Source organism: Triturus cristatus, chromosome 1_1, assembly GCF_964204655.1.
Source record: "Triturus cristatus chromosome 1_1, aTriCri1.1, whole genome shotgun sequence".
NCBI classification, from domain to species: Eukaryota; Metazoa; Chordata; class Amphibia; order Caudata; family Salamandridae; genus Triturus; species Triturus cristatus.
In genome coordinates, this window is record NC_140579.1 from 81,330,612 (window position 1) to 81,349,424 (window position 18,813).

At 46.5% G+C, this 18,813-nt stretch overlaps 1 protein-coding gene across 13 annotated transcripts in view; it reads right to left on the minus strand.

Moving 5' to 3' along the window:
* LOC146869509 (stAR-related lipid transfer protein 3-like) overlaps positions 1 to 18,813 on the minus strand; it is a 128,605-nt gene that overhangs the window by 41,587 nt on the left and 68,205 nt on the right. For 11 of the 13 annotated variants that reach the window (XM_085603396.1, XM_085603386.1, XM_085603334.1 and 8 more), the window contains 2 exons: positions 18,390 to 18,467; positions 17,107 to 17,160 (listed from right to left, as the gene is read on the minus strand). In XM_085603396.1, coding sequence (XP_085459522.1) covers positions 17,107 to 17,160; positions 18,390 to 18,467 — 132 coding nt within the window. The remainder of the gene's footprint in view (positions 1 to 17,106; positions 17,161 to 18,389; positions 18,468 to 18,813) is intronic. The other 2 variants (XM_085603431.1, XM_085603414.1) reach the window with 1 other exon arrangement.

Consider the following 18,813-nt stretch of genomic DNA (forward strand, 5'->3'; position numbering starts at 1 on the left):
GTTTATTTGCTGTATTTCCAGGCGGTCTTCATTTACTCTGAAGCCCTCAAGTGCTGTGGGGCCAGAGTTCACTGGGTGTGCTGATGGGGGCTCACTGGGCAGTGTCTGAAGTCTTATTAAGACTCCAGCACGCCTGAGTTTTTCACAGGTCTTTAAAGACCATTGGCACATTTACATACCTTTGGAAACTGGTTACCGAGGCTTAGTTTTTTTTTCTGTTTCCAGTACCCCCTGGGCCCCCACTCTGCCTATTTTTACATTGCATTTTACATTTACTGCTGTAGTATGAGAATGCATTTCATGAAAATGAATATAAAGTAGGGTTGCCAATAGAAAAAATGCCAGCCATGTAGGTTTAAAGAGCCTGCAAAGACCTTGCTTTGACACTAAATAGGGATTTAAATAAAAACGTATGTATTCATTTGTCATGTGACTTTGTCTGTTCCTTTTATTTTCAGTCATGAATCATTCAGGCAGCCCTAGAACACATTTAAAAGTGCTTTATATTTGCTTTTTGATGTATGCACAGATAAGTGCTGAAAATAGGGCTTTAGGTACTGTTTATTTTTGTACTGTCTGGCACATCAAAATAATGAGCTGGCAACCCTAATCATAAGACTGGAAGTTTGTTGCAGGATCAGCACATTTTTATTTCCTTCGCCCCGTCAATAACATGCTGATTAACTTCAAGTGTCTGGGAATTCACCCTGCATTTAGACAACTCACTCCTCATTCTCACCCTTCACTTTCACGCTTACCCTGCACTCAAAGCACATAGTTATGGTTTTCCTGCATTTGCCACATAATCCATTGTCTGCTGCATAATTTGCAGATAAAAAAATGCAGTGGAAGGCCCTTTCTAAAGGTTAACTGGTCACCTTTCTGTTGCTTATTTCTATATGTGGGTGTTAGTGTGGTACGTATGAGGGGCAATAAAGGCCAGGACAATGTCAACAAGTGTAAAAATAGCACAGTAATGCTATCACAAAAAAGCAGCATAATTCACCTTTGCTTGCTGCAGAATTTAGTCAACCATGCTGCATAATTTGGCCTTCTCCGTTCCGCATAATTCCAATGGCCCTGTTTATAGTGCTGTGAGGTCCCAGCCTGTGGCAGAAAGCACTGTGAATATGTAAGTCATTATTTTAAATCAGTATTCACATACGCTAAGCTAGTCTGCTGCAAAATGATGCAGTGATTGAGATAAAACAAGTTCTTACAAAATATACTTTTTAGTAAGAAGTAATCAAACTGGATCTAATGCAGACATTTTTGTACGTGTCTCCACTATTCCAGATTCCAGCTGATAACTCCTTTACATTACATCTTAAAAAGAATAGATCTTTGCCACCATAAAGCTTTAAGCAGATCCACTGGAATTATTCAGCAGAAGAGGACAACATTATGCGGCACGTTTGACTAAATTATACAGCAAGAAAAGGTAAATTATGCGGCACAATGTGCCACATTTTATGGTTAGCATTACTTCATTTTTTATCATTTTAACTCACGGTAACGCTGTCAGGGGAACTATTTCACCTCATTAGTACCAGTTTAACACCCAAATACAGCAGTAAGTAACTACAAGATTACCAGTCAATCTTTGCAAAAGGCTTTCCACTGCTCCGAAAACTTTGTCATGCTTTAAGTAACTTTTGTTTCGTTTGAGCTAGAATTAAGTTTTTTTGGTTGAAATGTGCAGATTATGTAGCAAATGCAGTAAACTGATAATTATGTGGAAAACGCTGCTGCTGCAGAAACTCATAATTCCAGTGGCCCTAGCTTTAAGTGACTCAATCAATCAATGACTGGTAAGAAGGCTGGTTTCTTTTTTTTAACTTTCTGCACTACCACCACACACTTCGATTTCAGGCAGAGGCATCTCAAAGTCCGTATTAACCATGCAGGGGCAGTTTTTTTTTGTGAAAGTTGAGTCCATGGGGTGGTAGGTAGGTCAGCAGGGTTGCATTCAGATGCAGAGCCCTAATCCTCTTGATCCTTGGGGCTCACAGTAATGGTCCAGGAGAAAGAGGAAAGGAGCGCGATTCATAGATATTGACAAAGAGAACGCCCAGAATAGGGAGCACTGTATACGGACTCATTTTTAGGTCTCGGCTAGCGAAGGCTGCGCTTGCGCAGTCTCGCTCGCGAGACATAATGACTTGGAGAAGAGGGGCTTGAACCCGCCCCTCTTCTCTCCTCTTCTCCATTGGCTGGCCTCTTAAATGCTGGCCAGCCATTGGAGAAGAGGCTTGTCTCGCAAAACAAGCCCCGTCCTTTTCAGATTCGGGGGCGTGTTTTTTCGTTGCTTTTCCCAGGGCGTGTTTAAACGCCCCCGAAGCCGAAAACACGCCCCGAGTCCGAAAACGCCGCTGCCTTTCTCCTAGGTATTTCTGCTTCACCTCGGAGAAAGGCAGCAAGGCTCAGCTCAGGGCACCGCAGTCTGCCACATTTCCAGCTCCCAAGCCACTCTTCGAGCCTCGGTACTTGTACAATTTTAAATGAATTAAAGTATATTTACTCGGTGACGGGGCTGTAGTTTAATAAAGCAGAAGAAAGTTTAAGCATAATATTCCCCGCCGGTTCTACCATAGAATTGTCCTGCCCCGACATATGATCAGTCAGAGTGGATTAACCAAGGGGATTCCCACAGCATCGTGTGGAGTACGTCGCGAAGGGAAAACATGTCGTCACTCGACTCCAACAATGTCGTGTACGGATCTTCCGATGCCTAGCGGAAGAAGGAAATTGGTAATGCAAGATGGCCGCTGTCGGAGAAGTAACAATAAAGTTGACAGTCTAGTCTTTCTTCTAGTCTTGAGAACGGTTGCCCTTCAGCCTGTGGTTGTGAATGATCTACGCACGATGCGACGTCACACCACCTCCGCCTGTCACTATCGGATAGCGACTCTCCATACCCATTCGCCGGTTCGCTCTGTGCTGTGACAGTGTGTGCACTTCCCGGACGTCCTCGGAGCTGTCACCATGAACACTTTACCCTATTTCTGTAAGGGGGAGGTGGTGAAGGGCTTCGGCCGCGGTTCCAAGGAGCTGGGTATTCCCACTGGTGAGTCGTGCTGTTGGGGTGCTGCGGAGCGCTACACTAGGGTGTTGCGAAACATGCTGGGACAGCGTACGCATTATCCCCTTTGCCTTCTTCTATGATAAAATCCCCTTTGACAGCACATTTCAACTGTTTCCTCACACCTACAGCACAGCTCATTAATCATCAACCCACAGGAGGTAGATTTTGCGGCTCATGGTGCGGGAATTCAGTGTGCTACCTGGTTTGCTTTAGAGATACGCTTCAGGAGGAAAACGAATGAATTCCAACCTCGTGTGGATCACGTTTTCTATTAAACGTACACAGTTTACCAGTGACCTTTTTAACAGCATATTTTAAGGACCGTCTTAACGTAGCTAATTTCAATGATAATAGGTCCCTTCATCCGTGACCGAAAGTTTGTTGCTTATCATTGGAAGGCTTGACATGTATAACTTCAGACGGCAAGAATTCTTTTCTTTTTCAAAGTGTTCATGTTCATTGGTATGTTGTACTCGAAAGGGGGAAAACAACTCCAGCATCCCATAGAATTGGCAGTGGCACGATGCAGCACGTTTCCAGCTGTGTTTTTTTTTTCGTTAAATATGTCAAATATGTCAAGCCTCTGAAAACTGTATTTTGTTGCATTTATTTACTTGCCCTTTGGAAACACTCTGAAGTGCAGATAGCTGCAGGACCAATCCAAAAGGCTATTCACGGGCTGCTCTTAACACACCCACAGTTGCATGACCTGCAGCTGTCCACCTTTCTTATGAGTTCATGACGTTTACGATTATACAAATATATAGTTAGTCCTAAACCTGCCCCCCCTCCCCCCCGCCTCCCATCAGCAGTAACAAGGATGCTGTGAACCCAAAAGCAAGGAAGGAAACTGGGGACACTGCTTGGGAAGTAAAAGAAAGCCATAATTGGGGTGCAGTGGGGCCCTGACACCCCAAGGTTCCTGTCACACTGGAACTCCTGCACTAATCATACTAGCCCCTTGACCTGAAATCTCAAATACAGACCACTCGTTTGGACAATACATTTTGCTGGAGACGGTGCATGGATTCCCTGTTGATAAGTCATAAGCCTCCATCGCCCACGTTAGATGTGAAAAAGTCTTTAAATGTTTTAAAAACATAAACCAAAATAATGTCATGAGCAATGCCAATAGCTGTAACTTTAACAATGCCGAGACCGTTGCATTGTAAATGCTTGTTATGTTTACAAATGGCCAGAGACCACTTCTTCAGAGAGATACCCCAAAGAAGGGGACAATAAGTGTTTTTTTTTTTTTTTAAAGGGACATTCATTAGTGAAGTTGGTACTGCTGCCAAGTGTGAAAGTGGCCACTGCTGGTTATCATAAATGAGCAGATGTAGCAGTACTGGGGCCCAGGGATTTGGGGGCCCACTGCATCACAATTATGACTGTCTACCTTTAAAAAAGGGGCATCAGCGCTTATTGTCCTTTCAAGCATTAGGACAGAGGTGATGATCCATCATGGAGAGGAAGAGGTAAAAGAGGCAGAGGAGATATCCTGCTACTCAGGACTGCAGTTATCATTAGTGCAGCAGGTATAGTTGCATTGGGGTCAAAGAGTGTGAGGGGCTCACAACACCCCAATTATGAGGAGCAGTTTAGGATATCTGTTTTTGTTTGATGCATTTGCTGTTTTATAAGTCTCATACTTGGTGCGGTTCTTAAGCTATAGAAAACGTATTCCTGAAATCATCTCATAAGCTCCTCTCCCTGCACGCAGCCATGTCCCTTCCGCTCCCCCAATCCTTGCCATAAAGTTTTGGAGGGGGGCCCGACCTCAAAACATTTTGCTTAGGGGGGGGGCTCAGAGTAAAAAAGTTTGAAGACCTCTGCCCTAGAAGCACTGCACAGTCCTCGCAATGCAGGGGGCTGCTCCTGACCCCTAGAAGCACTTCACAGCCCTCATTCACAATGCACGGGCCAGCTCCTGCAATAGGAAGTTGTGCATCGCTATCACAATGCATAAGGTTTCTCCTGAACCCCTACAGAACAGCCCATTCACAATGCATGGGGCAGCTCCTGACCCCTAGAAGCCCTGCACAGCCGTCACTAGCAATGCACAGGGCAGCTCCTCACCCCTAGAAGCACCGCACAGCCCTCACTTGTAATGCATAGGACAGCTCCTCACCCTAGAAGCACTGCACTGCCCTCACAATGCACGGGCAGCTCCTGACACCTAGAAGCACTGCACAGCCCTCACTCACAATGCACGGGCCAGCTCCTGCACCATGGAGTTGTGCACCGCTGTCACAATGCATAGGGTATCCCCTGACCCACTACAGAACAGCCCTTTATCAATGTACGGGGCGCTCACTTTTAATGCATAGGACAGCCCTTGCCCCCTAGAAGACCTCTCTCGCAATGCACGAGGCAGCTCATGACCGTAGAAGCGCTGCACAGCCATCACGCGCAATGCACAGGGGAGTTCCTGACCCCCAGAAGCACTGCACAGTCCTCACTCACAATACACAAGGCAGATTCTGACTCGCAGAAGCACTACACAGTCTTCACTCACAATGAACGGGGCAGCCCTTGCCCCCTAGAAGCACTACACAGCACTCACTTGCAATGCACCAGATCGCTCCTGACCCCAAAAAGCACCGCACAGCCCTCACTCACAATGCACAGGGTGGCTCCTGACCCTAGAATCACTGCGCAGCCCTCACTCAAAATGCATGAGGGAGATCCTCACCCCCCAGAAGCACCGCATAGCCCTCACTTGTAATGCATAGGACAGCTCCTCACCCTAGAAGCACTGCGCAGCCCTCACTCACAATGCATGAGGTAGCTCCTGACCCTAGAATCACCGCACAGCCCTCACTTGTAATGCATAGGACAGCTCCTCACCCCTAGAAGCACTGCACAGCCCTCACTCACAATGCTCGGGCAGCTCCTCAACCCTAGAAGCACCGCACAGCCCTCACTTGTAATGCATAGGACAGCTCCTGACCCTAGAAGCACTGCACAGCCCTCACTCACAATGCTCGGGCAGCTGCTCACCCCTAGAAGCACTGCACAGCCCTCACTCACAATGCTCGGGCAGCTGCTCACCACTAGAAGCACTGCACAGCCCTCACTTATAATGCATAGGACAGCTCCTGACCCTAGAAGCACTGCACAGCCCTCACTTGTAATGCATAGGACAGCTCCTGACCCTAGAAGCACTGCACTGCCCTCACTCACAATGCTCGGGCAGCTCCTCACCCCTAGAAGCACTGCACAGCCCTCACTTGTAATGCATAGGACAGCTCCTGACCCTAGAAGCACTGCACAGCCCTCACTCACAATGCTCGGGCAGCTCCTGACCCTAGAAGCACTGCACAGCCCTCACTTGTAATGCATAGGACAGCTCCTGACCCTAGAAGCACTGCACAGCCCTCACTCACAATGCTCGGGCAGCTCCTCACCCCTAGAAGCACTGCACAGCCCTCACTTGTAATGCATAGGACAGCTCCTGACCCTAGAAGCACTGCACTGCCCTCACTCACAATGCTCGGGCAGCTCCTGACCCCCCAGAAGCACCACACAGCCCTCACTTGTAATGCATAGGACAGCTCCTCACCCTAGAAGCACTGCACAGCCCTCACTTGTAATGCATAGGACAGCTCCTGCACCTAGAAGCACTGCACAGCCCTCACTTGTAATGCATAGGACAGCTCCTCACCCTAGAAGCACTGCACTGCCCTCACTCACAATGCTCGGGGCAGCTCCTGTTTACAATCCACAGGGGAGCTGTCACTCGATTGCAGCACCACAGGGCTACAGCTGTTGAAGGCCCTGGTGTCAGCAGAGGTGACCTCACACATGACCCTCAAGGCACAGGGGACCTGCACAAGATGAGGACGCTCTGGAGGCCTGCGGGACGCAGACAAGAACAAAGAACGGATATTTTAAAGTAGACTGGGGGTTTGGGATATGAAAGTATAATGCTGCATTAGATCCTCATAAAGTCGCAGAAAGAAGGAAATGAAATCGGAGGTCAGAAGGGAAATTCCCAGTCTGATGAGGAGAGAAAACAATGGTCATGTGTGCTTTGGGGGAAGGGCGCTGCTGCGAGAGTTGCTGTGAAGGGGTCTGGCACTCGCAGGTGCATCACTGTGCGAAGAAAAGAACTGCAGATATCAGGTTCAGTACAGTACCAGAAATGTTACTGCACAGAGAAAGGAGCTGTAGATCTCACGGCAGGCACTGTACAGGGAGAGCTACTATGCAGAGAAAGGAGCTGTAGATCTCACAGGTGGTGCAGTACAGGGAGAGCTACTGTGCAGAGAAAAGGGCTGTAGCTCTCACAGCAGGCATTGTACAGGGAGAGCTAATGTACAGAGAAAGGAGCTGTAGATCTCACGACAGGCACTGTACATAGAAAGCTACTATGCAGAGAAAGGAGCTGTAGATCTCACAGGTGGTGCAGTACAGGTAGAGCTACTGTGCAGAGAAAAGGGCTGTAGATCTCACAGGTGGTGCAGTACAGGGAGAGCAACTGTGCAGAGAAAGGAGCTGTAGATCTCACAGGTGGTGTAGTACAGGCAGAGCTACTGTGCAGAGAAAGGGGCTGTAGATCTCACAGGTGGTGCAGTACAGGGAGAGCAACTGTGCAGAGAAAGGAGCTGTAGATCTCACAGGTGGTGCAGTACAGGGAGAGATACTGTGCAGAGAAAGAAGCTGTAGATCTCACAGGTGGTGCAGTACAGAGAAAGCTACTGTACAGATAAAGGAGCTGTAGATCTCACAGGTGGTGCAGTAAAGGGAGAGCAACGGTGCAGAGAATGGAGCTGTAGATCTCACGACAGGCACTGTACATAGAAAGCTACTGTGCAGAGAAAGGAGCTGTAGATCTCACAGGTGGTGCAGTACAGAGAGAACCTCTGTGCAGAGAAAGGGGCTGTAGCTCTCACAGCAGGCACTGTACAGGGAGAGCTAATGTACAGAGAAAGGAGCTGTAGATCTCACGACAGGCACTGTACATAGAAAGCTACTGTGCAGAGAAAGGAGTTGTAGATCTCACAGGTGGTGTAGTACAGGGAGAGCTACTGTGCGGAGGAAGAAGCTGTAGATCTCACAGGTGGTGCAGTACAGGGAGAGCTACTGTGCAGAGAAAGGGGCTGTAGCTCTCACAGCAGACACTGTACAGGGAGAGCTAATGTGCAGAGAAAGGAGCTGTAGCTCTCACGACAGGCATTGTACAGAGAAAGCTACTGTGCAGAGAAAGGAGCTGTAGATCTCACAGGTGGTGCAGTACAGGGAGAGCTACTGTGCAGAGAAAGGAGCTGTAGATCTCACAGGTGGTGCAGTACAGGGAGAGCTACTGTGCAGAGAATGGAGCTGTAGATCTCACAGTTGGTGCAATACAGGGAGAGCTACTGTGCAGAGACAAATCTGTAGATCTCACAGGTGGTGCAGTACAGGGAGAGTTACTGTGCAGAGAAAAAATCTGTAGATCTCACAGGTGGTGCAGTACAGGGAGAGCTACTATGCAGAGAAAGGAGCTGTAGATCTCACAGGTGGTGCAGTACAGGGAGAGCTACTGTGCAGAGAAAAAATCTGTAGATCTCACAGGTGGTGCAGTACAGGGAGAGCTACTGTGCAGAGAAAGGAGCTGTAGATCTCAAAGGTGGTGCAGTACATGGAGAGCTGGTGTGCAGAGAAAGGAGCTGTAGATCTCACAGCAGGCCATGTACAGGGAGAGTTACTGTGCAGAGAAAGGGGCTGTAGATCTCACAGGTGGTGCAGTACAGGGAGAGCTATTGTGCAGAGAAAGGGGCTGTAGCTCTCACAGCAGGCACTGTACAGGGAGAGCTACTGTGGAGAGAAAGGAGCTGTAGATCTCATAGGTGGTGCAGTACAGGGAGAGCTACTGTGCAGAGAAAAAAGCTGTAGATCTCACAGGTGGTGCAGTACAGGGAGAGCTACTGTGCAGAGAAAGGAGCTGTAGATCTCACAGGTTGTGCAGTACAGGGAGAGCTACTGTGCAGAGAAAGGGTCTGTATCTCTCACAGCAGGCACTGTACAGGGAGAGTTACCGTGGAGAGAAAGGAGCTGTAGATCTCATAGGTGGTGCAGTACAGGGAGAGCTACTGTGCAGAGAAAAAAGCTGTAGATCTCACAGGTGGTGCAGTACAGGGAGAGCTACTGTGCAGAGGAAGAAGCTGTTGATCTCACAGGTGGTGCAGTACAGGGAGAGCTACTGTGCAGAGAAAGGGGCTGTAGCTCTCACAGCAGGCACTGTACAGGGAGAGCTCATGTGCAGAGAAAGGAGCTGTAGATCTCACGACAGGCACTGTACAGAGAAAGCTACTGTGCAGAGAAAGGAGCTGTAGATCTCACATGTGGTGCAGTACAGGGAGAGCTACTGTGCAGAGAAAGGAGCTGTAGATCTCATAGGTGGTGCAGTACAGGGTGAGCTACTGTGCAGAGAAAAAAGCTGTAGATTTCACAGGTGGTGCAGTACAGGGATAGCTACTATGCAGAGAAAAAAGCTGTAGATCTCACAGGTGGTGCAGTACAGGGAGAGCTACTGTGCAGAGAAAGGAGCTGTAGATCTCAAAGGTGGTGCAGTACAGGGAGAGCAACTGTGCAGAGAAAGGGGCTGTAGCTCTCACAGCAGGCCGTTTATAGGGAGAGCAACTGTGCAGAGAATGGAGCTGTAGATCTCACAGGTGGTGTAGTACAGGTAGAGCTACTGTGCAGAGAAAGGGGCTGTAGATCTCACAGCAGGCACTGTACAGGGAGAGCTACTGTGCAGAGAAAGGAGCTGTGGCACTGTAAAGGGAGAGCTAATGTGCAGAGAATTGAGCTTTAGATCTCACAGGTGGTGCAGCACATGTAGAGCTGCGGTGCAGGGAAAGGAGCTGTAGCTCTCACAGCAGGCCGTGTACAGGGAGAGCCACTGTGCAGAGAAAGGAGCTGTAGATCTCGCAGCAGGCACTGTACGGGGAGAGCTACTGTGCAGAGAAATGAGGTGTAGCTCTCACAGCAGGCCGTGTACAGGGAGAGCTACTGTGCAGAGAAAGGAGCTGCAGCTACAACAGTAGGCCCTGTACGGGGAGAGCTACTGTGCAGAGAACCGAACTGTAGATCTCAGACCAGCATCGTATGGGAGGGTCATTGTGCAGAGAAAAACTGCCCACATCAGAGGTGGTGCAGTACTGGAAGCGTCACTTTGCAGAGAAGCTAAATGTAGCTCTCAGAGACTACATGGTAACGCAGAGAAAGGCAGAGTAGACTGCATGAAGTAGTATGGCACTGCACACTTTAGTGTCAAGTGAAGGAGGTGTACGGCACATTCTCCAGGAACCATGCAATGTATTACTCTGCAGAGAAAGGGAGTGCAGGCCTCACTGGTGGCACAGTGCCGGATGAAGTACTGAGAAATTAAGAAAAAGGGAGTACAGACCTCACTGGTGGCACAATACCGGATGAAGTACTGAGAAGTGAAGGGAAAAGGGAGTACAGACCTCCCTGTGGCTTCCACCATTCTCCTCCTCACCAAAACGAGTGACCACAGGGGTTCCACAGGGATCTTCGTTGAGCCCTCTTCTTTTTAATATTTACGTTACCCCTCTGGTTCAACTGGCTGAGGACTTAGACGCGAAAGGTAATCGCTTACGCCGATGACACCCAGCTCTTGTTCCCTTGGAGTGAAAAACGAGTCCTCCATCTCTGCCGCCAAACATTGCCTGTCTGCAGTTTTTAGATGGTTGGCGGCAGCCGAATTGAAATGTAATGAGGAAAAATCTGAAATCCTCTTATTTGGAAAGTTTAGCTTTAGAGAATCAATCTGGCCGTCCGGCTCTGTTCATCCTGCCTCCTCAGGGCAACCTGTCAAGAACCTGGGGGTTTGGTTCGAGGAGAACCTCCTGTTCGTGACCCAGATTAAGTAATTGGCAGGGACCTGTTTTGGACTTTTAAAAACTCTTAGGAAGTTCCTTCCTCTCCTTCCTCAGGCTTCCAAGGAGACAGTCATACAAGCCCTAATTCTTTCTCGGTTGGACTACGCCAACACCCTATATGTTGGCGTCCCGAGTGATATACTTCACAAACTGCAAGTGGGGCAGAATGCGGCTGCCAGGCTTCTCCTGAACATCTCGGCCAGGTGTAGCGTAAGACATCTTCGCACTCTGCACTGGCTGCCTGTTACAGAGAGGGCTAGCTTCAAGGTCTTAGTCATCGCCCATCGCACTCTGTATGCTACAGGGCCAATCTATTTGCAGAAACGATTCTCCTTTAACACCCCTGCAAGATACCTGCGCTCCTCCTCCCATATTTCTGGCTCAAGTCCCACGCTTTCTCTTGCAAAGGACGGGCGGTAGCTTTCTGGCTGTCAAGGCCGCTTTAGGCTGGAATGATTTGCCCCTTGCGCTCCGTTGTACTCGGGACTTCAGTCTCTTAAAAAAAAAGCTGAAGACGCACTTATTTCCTTAATTCTGTGTCCCCTCACTCTTTCAAGGCTTGTGCCGGGACACTCCTGTAGTATCTGTGCGCGTTAGACGTAAAAATAACATAACAACATAACATAGTACCGGATGAAGTGCTGAGAAATGAAGAAAAAAAAAAAAAAGTAGTGCAGCCCTCACTGAGAAAGGATGATATGGGAGGCCTCCGGGTAGCCGTGCACTATACACGACCACAAGAATAGAATAGAATGGTGGGGCGCGTGGGGTAGAGGGTGGACGGGGAAAACAAAAATGCATTATTTCCATGATGTCAACAATTTAAAGATACAAATCGTCTAGTAATAACAATGGTAAAGACGCGATGCCCCAGGGGCGCAACAAGAATAGAGATAAAGCAATGAGTAGCATCGAACTGAGACAGATATTAACTTTATCCAGTCATAAACCAGGGGCTGGTCAAAGCTTATTCCAGGAATTGTAAAAAATAAGTCTTCCTAAAAGCTGTCTGTAGACAAGATCTAAAGAAAGAAAAATATAAGAAGTGTCACAGAGGGGTCAATGGAAAGCTGAATTATTTCAGTAGAAAACAAGATGGGGCGTGCAGCTCGGGTGTGGGTACCATTTTTATTTATTTATTTTTTTTAAATCAGACAACTGTGACACCCTTAATCTCCTCGTCATGGAGCACCTTGCCAACCTAACCAAGAAAGTGGTTCTTGGAAGTCTCCCTCCTGGAAAAAATCTTTAATTGAAAAGTGTGTCAAGTGGTGCAACTGAAGCTAGTTTGTGAATTATTTTTGTGAATGCACACTGGAAAGGATTTTAATGTGCGCACAAGGAACATTTATATGACCAAGTCAGTGAAGTTACTTTTACATTAAAAAAACGTTTGTAAAATTACATATGCGCGCACACACACACCACGCATATATATACATATATACACACACACACACCAAGCGCACACGTGATCACATAGACACACATACTCATACGCAAAAAACAATAATAAACTGCAATAACCTACCCAAATGAGGTCACATGTCATACATAAACACAAAAAAAGATCAATTGATCAATTACAAAACTAAACTGTACTCTTAAAAAGAACACTCACTGGTAGAGACACTTCTGCTTTTGATATAATTTAGAGTGGCATGGCTGATCAAAGATAATTTGATAAATTTCTCATTTGTACACGTATGCGCACACATACACATATATGCACACATATATAGATGCATATATACATATATGCAAGTCAAAACAATACCCTTTCAGGCTTAGAGTGACGCATAAACTATGCAAAAAAGAAGCAAAGAATTCTGGGTAGATCTCAAGTTTGGATGGAAAGCAGCTCCAGTATAGAGCACCCTCAACACCAGCGACACTCTAAATGTGCTCATCTCAAAGGCCTGCTTTCCTGTCATAGCGATAAAAGGCTTTTGTCATTTTACCGCTTGGCATGGACAGCAGTGCTAGTCCTATGCTTAAAGACTTTGCTGTACAAGTGACAAAAGACTTTGTCCCTGCTTCACTTGAATGAATAATGGCTGCACCCCTGCGACACTCTAAATGTGCTCATCTCAAAGGTCGGCTTTCCTGTCATAGTGATAAAAGGCTTTTGTCATTTTACCGCTTGGCATGGACAGCAGTGCTAGTCCTATGCTTAAAGACTTTGCTGTACAAGTGACAAAAGACTTTGTCCCTGCTTCACTTGAATGAATAATGGCTGCACCCCTGCGACACTCTAAATGTGCTCATCTCAAAGGTCTGCTTTCCTGTCATAGTGATAAAAGGCTTTTGTCATTTTACCGCTTGGCATGGACAGCAGTGCAAGTCCTATGCTTAAAGACTTTGCTGTACAAGTGACAAAAGACTTTGTTCCTGCTTCACTTGAATGAATAATGGCTGCACCCCTGCGACACTCTAAATGTGCTCATCTCAAAGGTCTGCTTTCCTATCATAGTGATAAAAGGCTTTTGTCATTTTACCGCTTGGCATGGATAGCAGTGCTAGTCCTATGCTTAAAGACTTTGCTGTACAAGTGACAAAAGACTTTGTCCCTGCTTCACTTGAATGAATAAGGGCTGCACCCCTTTCACTGTACGAATCCCACATGGAGAGATGTGTCCATTCACATGCATGTGAGAAGAGCAGCATGCTGAGAAGAAATGCTCCAGTGGAAAAGTTGATAATGTCAAAACACATGTTTCTCTTTGAATTCTCACCAGGCCAAAGAATGCTATTTTGGGCAATTCTTTTTTAATAAGTTTTATTGGAAGCACCAAGATGTGGCACAATTGGCAGTGTGCTCTATCCTATAAAAGAGCTATCGCTCTGTTCGTCAAACAGCATGCGTAAAACAAAAGAGCATGTGTAAAAAGGGACGCGGTTTGCATGGGCCATGTGACTCATGCCCCATTGCTGGTCTGGTTATAGTATCCTTTTCAGACTATATAGAGTAAACAGGCGAGCAACAAAATTGGTTGGAATTTGGAGTTTTCATATTTGTGACATTTTAACCTTGTTTTAGTATTGATACGGCAGATCGCATGCGCAAATCAACATGATTCATGTGTAAGGAAATTGTGTGCGTTTTTTCTCCTCTTGGTTGCATCAAAATAAAATTTAAGATACATTGCTATAATTAATATATAGTTTTAAATGGACCAGATTTGTTTTCTCCAGTTTGCAAACAAGTGTCGTATTTGTAATGGTCATGGGGTACTGCTGGAAAGTCATTTGCTGTGACTTTTCAATGGGAGTATTTTTCTTCAGGGTTGTAATTTGGTAGTACAGCGCAGCTCTGGCATAAGATCAAGGTAGCAACTGCCATGCTGATATTAATTTCAGCTCATATATTCTTCAGTTAAGGTCCCTCTATAGAAATGTATGAAGGTCACAGTGTGATATGAGGAATGGCGCAAAAGCATCACATGCATTTAACAATCCGCGTCAGTTTCAGGGACTCCTGGCAGTCAGTGATTGGGCACTGAGATTGGGGAGAGTCCCAGACAATTCTTTCAGAAGTGTAGCATAGGGAGAAGTGTAGTGCAGGGAGAAGTGGTGCAATCCATTGAGTTATTGCGGTAGAGGAGAGGAATGTTCCTCGGAGAACTTGGAGCATAGAGAGAAGCAATGCCATGGAGACTAACCGAGCGCGCCCCTCGACGGTGGCAGGACTGGATGCGCCTACCAGATCAGAGAAGCAAGTGGGGCTGTGAGTGACGAAAGCTGCATAGTATAGGAAAAGCTACTAGAGAGGAAGAGAATGAAGAAATGTATGCCTCGGAGGCAATGAGGCACACAAAAGAAGGGAGAAGATAGAGGGCAGTATGTGCCACGGAGGGGATTTGGTACAGGAATAGTTTATATATTTAAGAAAAAAGGTGTGCACCAGAGTTGGAGAAGAGATACTGCAGTGGAGATTAGATGGAACATTGGACCTCATAGGCAGTGTGGTGCAGGAGGTACTGCACGGAGAGGCTCTAAAGAGCTTCTGATAACAGTGATCATCAGAAATGGGTGACTTCATAGGACCTTGGAGCTCACTCGAAAGCCACACACAATCTAAACTGGTCAGGTCTCTCAACCGCGGTGCTCATGGGGGTGGGGGGGATTCACCCAACTCCCCCATCCAAGGATTGACAAACAAATCATATGACCTTAGGCACACGTAAAAAGTTCTCAAGATCATACAATATATAGTGGTAAACATGGATGTCTTTTTTGATGTTTTATTTTCGGCCAATTGGCCTCTTCTTTTAGCCTTCTTTTTTAGCTAACACACGTTTGTCTTCTTAGGGTATCCCTACGATTGTCGCAAATACTGAAGCACACATGCTCAGGCGAATTTTGGAATACTACCACGGGAGGGCATTCCCAATTTCGAAGAGCGCCTACTGGCGGTGTTGTAAAACAAGCATTTGCAATGCAATAGGTCTCGCATTTCGAGAATTTGAGCTATTGCCATTGTAAAGGACAAGGTCTTTAATTTATGTGTTTTGAAAACCTGCAAGCAGTGCCTAAACACGCACTTTGAGCTTATAGTCCTTGCTTATGAACAGCAAGGCTGGCAATAAAAGAGGCGCAGTTACTGCCAGCCTTGCTTCTCATTAGCAACAACTATAAGTTAGAGCACTACAGATTAATACAGACCGATTCTTGTGGGCAGACATGCTTGGTTAAATGATACCTCCACTAATTTCTGCACTTGCTGCTTTGATAACTGTGCAGCCTGCAGGTCACCGGTTTAAAGCCCAGAGGAGTGGACTCTGCCTTTCAATCTTTAAACCTCATTAAATTGAGTAAAAATGAGCTGGGCAACAGTAGCACTAGTTACCTATAGCGCTACCTAACACCAAATATTTAGTCGTGAACGCTACATAAAAACATTGCAGTGTGCACTGAACAAATGGTTCAAGAGTTAGAGAACACCTTTGGATTTTATTAAAATAATATGTATAATATAATTACTTATTATAGGGGCTTTCGGGCAGTCCTCTTCTTCCATTGGTCTCTTGGTGTTTGTCACTTTTTTCCTCCCACTACAGCATACAGCCGAGGGCAATGGGTCAGCCCACTTCCACCACTGGCTAATTTCACTGTGAGTGACAGCAGTCTGCGCTTTCACAAGGAGCACACCCGCACACAAGGTAATTTCCTCCAGTGCTTGGAGCCATCATAGTAATGTTTATTTTTTCAGACTGCAAAAATATTTTGTCCGTAAGCTTTTTTTCTTTTGTGATTGATTGATGAGGGTATGGGAGGTTCAACAACAATAACGTTTAGCAATAATGATCACAAAGTAAGCAATGACAAAACCAAAAGGCTGGTGGCCAATACCAGACTAGTGGCTATGCCAATGCCTATTGCTAATCTAAACGAGACCAATCAATTTATCAGCAACGGTTGTTAGGTGACTGCTAGTCGGTGTATTTCTACATTGCCTATTCCGCTGAGCTTGCCTGCTATCCCTTCTAATATGAAGCAAACGATCCTGTCTGGATGGGCCGTTCGAGAAGGAGACAGGCCGGTAACCAAAAGCCTCCTTTTCAATGGGAAGCCAGCGTTTAGCATAAAAGCTGACTCAACCCAATCAGAATGATGGGCGGGGCTTAAACTCAACTTCCCAAAAATCCCGATTACAAGAAGCCTCACAGAGCGAGCAGCGCGTGCACGCTACAACGCTAGGCGAGACCTAAAAATACGTGATATTGGTTGGAACTGTGAACAAAACAGGTTACTCCGGGTCGGATTGTCAACCGGAAGTAGAGGAAAGGCTTTAAATAACTGTTTAGCTCAACAGCCCTCATGAAGTCGTAGGGATATACCCTAAGGCGATGAGACACCTGTTGGCCAACTGGCCGAAAATAAACCATCAAAAAAGACATGAATGTTTACGACTATATATTTTATTATCTTGTGAACTTTTAGCGTGTGCCTAAGGTCATATGATAGTTTTGATAACAGGAAGATTTTAAAGTCAACTCTTCCACAGAAATCTCACTAATATACATTAGTTCTTTCAACCCAGACTAGTCCAACTAGAAACCATAAACTGTCAATGTGTGAAACTTGAACCTGAGCACAAGCGGCCAGAGCTGGGAACAGCTAACTCACCTCAGACAGAATGACCTTTGCGATCAGAAAGGCACAGGACACCAGTGTGGTGATCTGAGAAAAGAGCAAAGGGAACGGTGAGTGGTGCACAGTTCACAACACCGGGTATACTTCAGAGGTCCCCCCACCTCAATACCCCCTTGGGAAAAACCAATGAAGTGACCTGCCTGCGATTCACCGGATCCCATCCGGGGACTAGCAGACTCCTGCCACAGCTCCACGCAGCATCCAAAGGGCTGTTTTAATAACATCACAGTTTGTTGATTTTTGGAGCAAATACAACATATGTATAGTGACGAGTGCAGAAATGCTCAAAATCTGCAGCAGCTTTAAGGGAATTTGCTCACTTCCAATTATAGAGATGTGGGTATTTACCGATAGAAAAAGTGGCGAAACATTCTACGTATTAAAATGGAAAAAAGAGCCGTCTGTTTCATTTCCAACAATTCATGGAGAGCATGCATTTCTCTTTGACCTGCTAGGGGTTGCCCATCAGAAGTGGGCAAATGAGAAAATGCAGACATTATTTGCTAAATGAAGCCCAATGAAGCATTGGGTTTATGTAATGCCACACAAGAAACAAACACATGAATTGCCCGTCACCTTTAAAGGACCAGCTGTCCATTACCTCTCCTTCTAAGCACCTGTATACCCACTTTAAGAAGCCTGCACTGGCTGCATATTGCAGTCACCTCAAAGCACTGGCTGCTGCAGTTCCCCACTTCTAAGGGCCAACTTTCACCTTCCACTTGAAAATGGAAATAACCCACCTCCCCGAAGCGGCAGTTGTCATACTGCCTTCCAAATACCAACAGTTCTCTCACATTCCTAGCATCGCTGTCCTTGCGGCCTTCCAAACAGCAAGCCTCACCTTCCTCCGAGTAGCATCTGCTGCTGCTCCTCTAAACATAGTCTCACACCACACACCCGACACACTTCTGGACCATCACATCACTTCTGGAATTCCTAATGGCCCTCAAGATCTGGCTGGTCGAATAAGTCTCCGGGGCCTGCACGCTCCTGGATACCCTATCGGGTGACTAGCCATGCTTTATAAACCTGATTTATTGAAGCTCTAATTTGGTTGGGAGTGTGGCCCTACCTCATTCCAAGTCCCTGCCTCCTGCATTGGCTGCTGCTAAACCATGTAGCTACAGACAGAACCAGCGCAAACTCACTAGTCCCATGTCCTCTACTCAATCCAGGCATCACCGCTTCAACCAACGGGCATGTCTATCACAGTGTGTACCTCCATATAGGGCAAAAGTTACAGTACTACTTACCGCTATCACCCACCAGTGTTGAAGACGAAATACCGCGTACCCCAGCAGCAAGCCTGAGAATCGAAAAAAGGCAAGAACCTAGAGAAGATAAACAAGGTGTGTGGATTAGAGGTGGAGAGGAGTTGGTGCAATGGAGATTAGATGGAGCATTTTAACTCAAAGGCAGTGTGGTGCAGATTTAAAATTGTGTCCCAGAACCAATAGAGGGCCAGAATCGCACAACCTTATAGTTTTTTGCACTTTCTGGTTTTCCAAGAACAACTGATTTCATTTTGCGTTATCTTTTACTTTAACAGTCTCACTACATAGCTTAGAGATCAAATTAGCCCAAACATTCCTGCACAGTCTTGGGGGCTGGGCTCCAGTTTTCTGTTTTGCCCAATTTCCTTCTTTTATTGACAGGGGTAAATGGAGAATTTCCTCC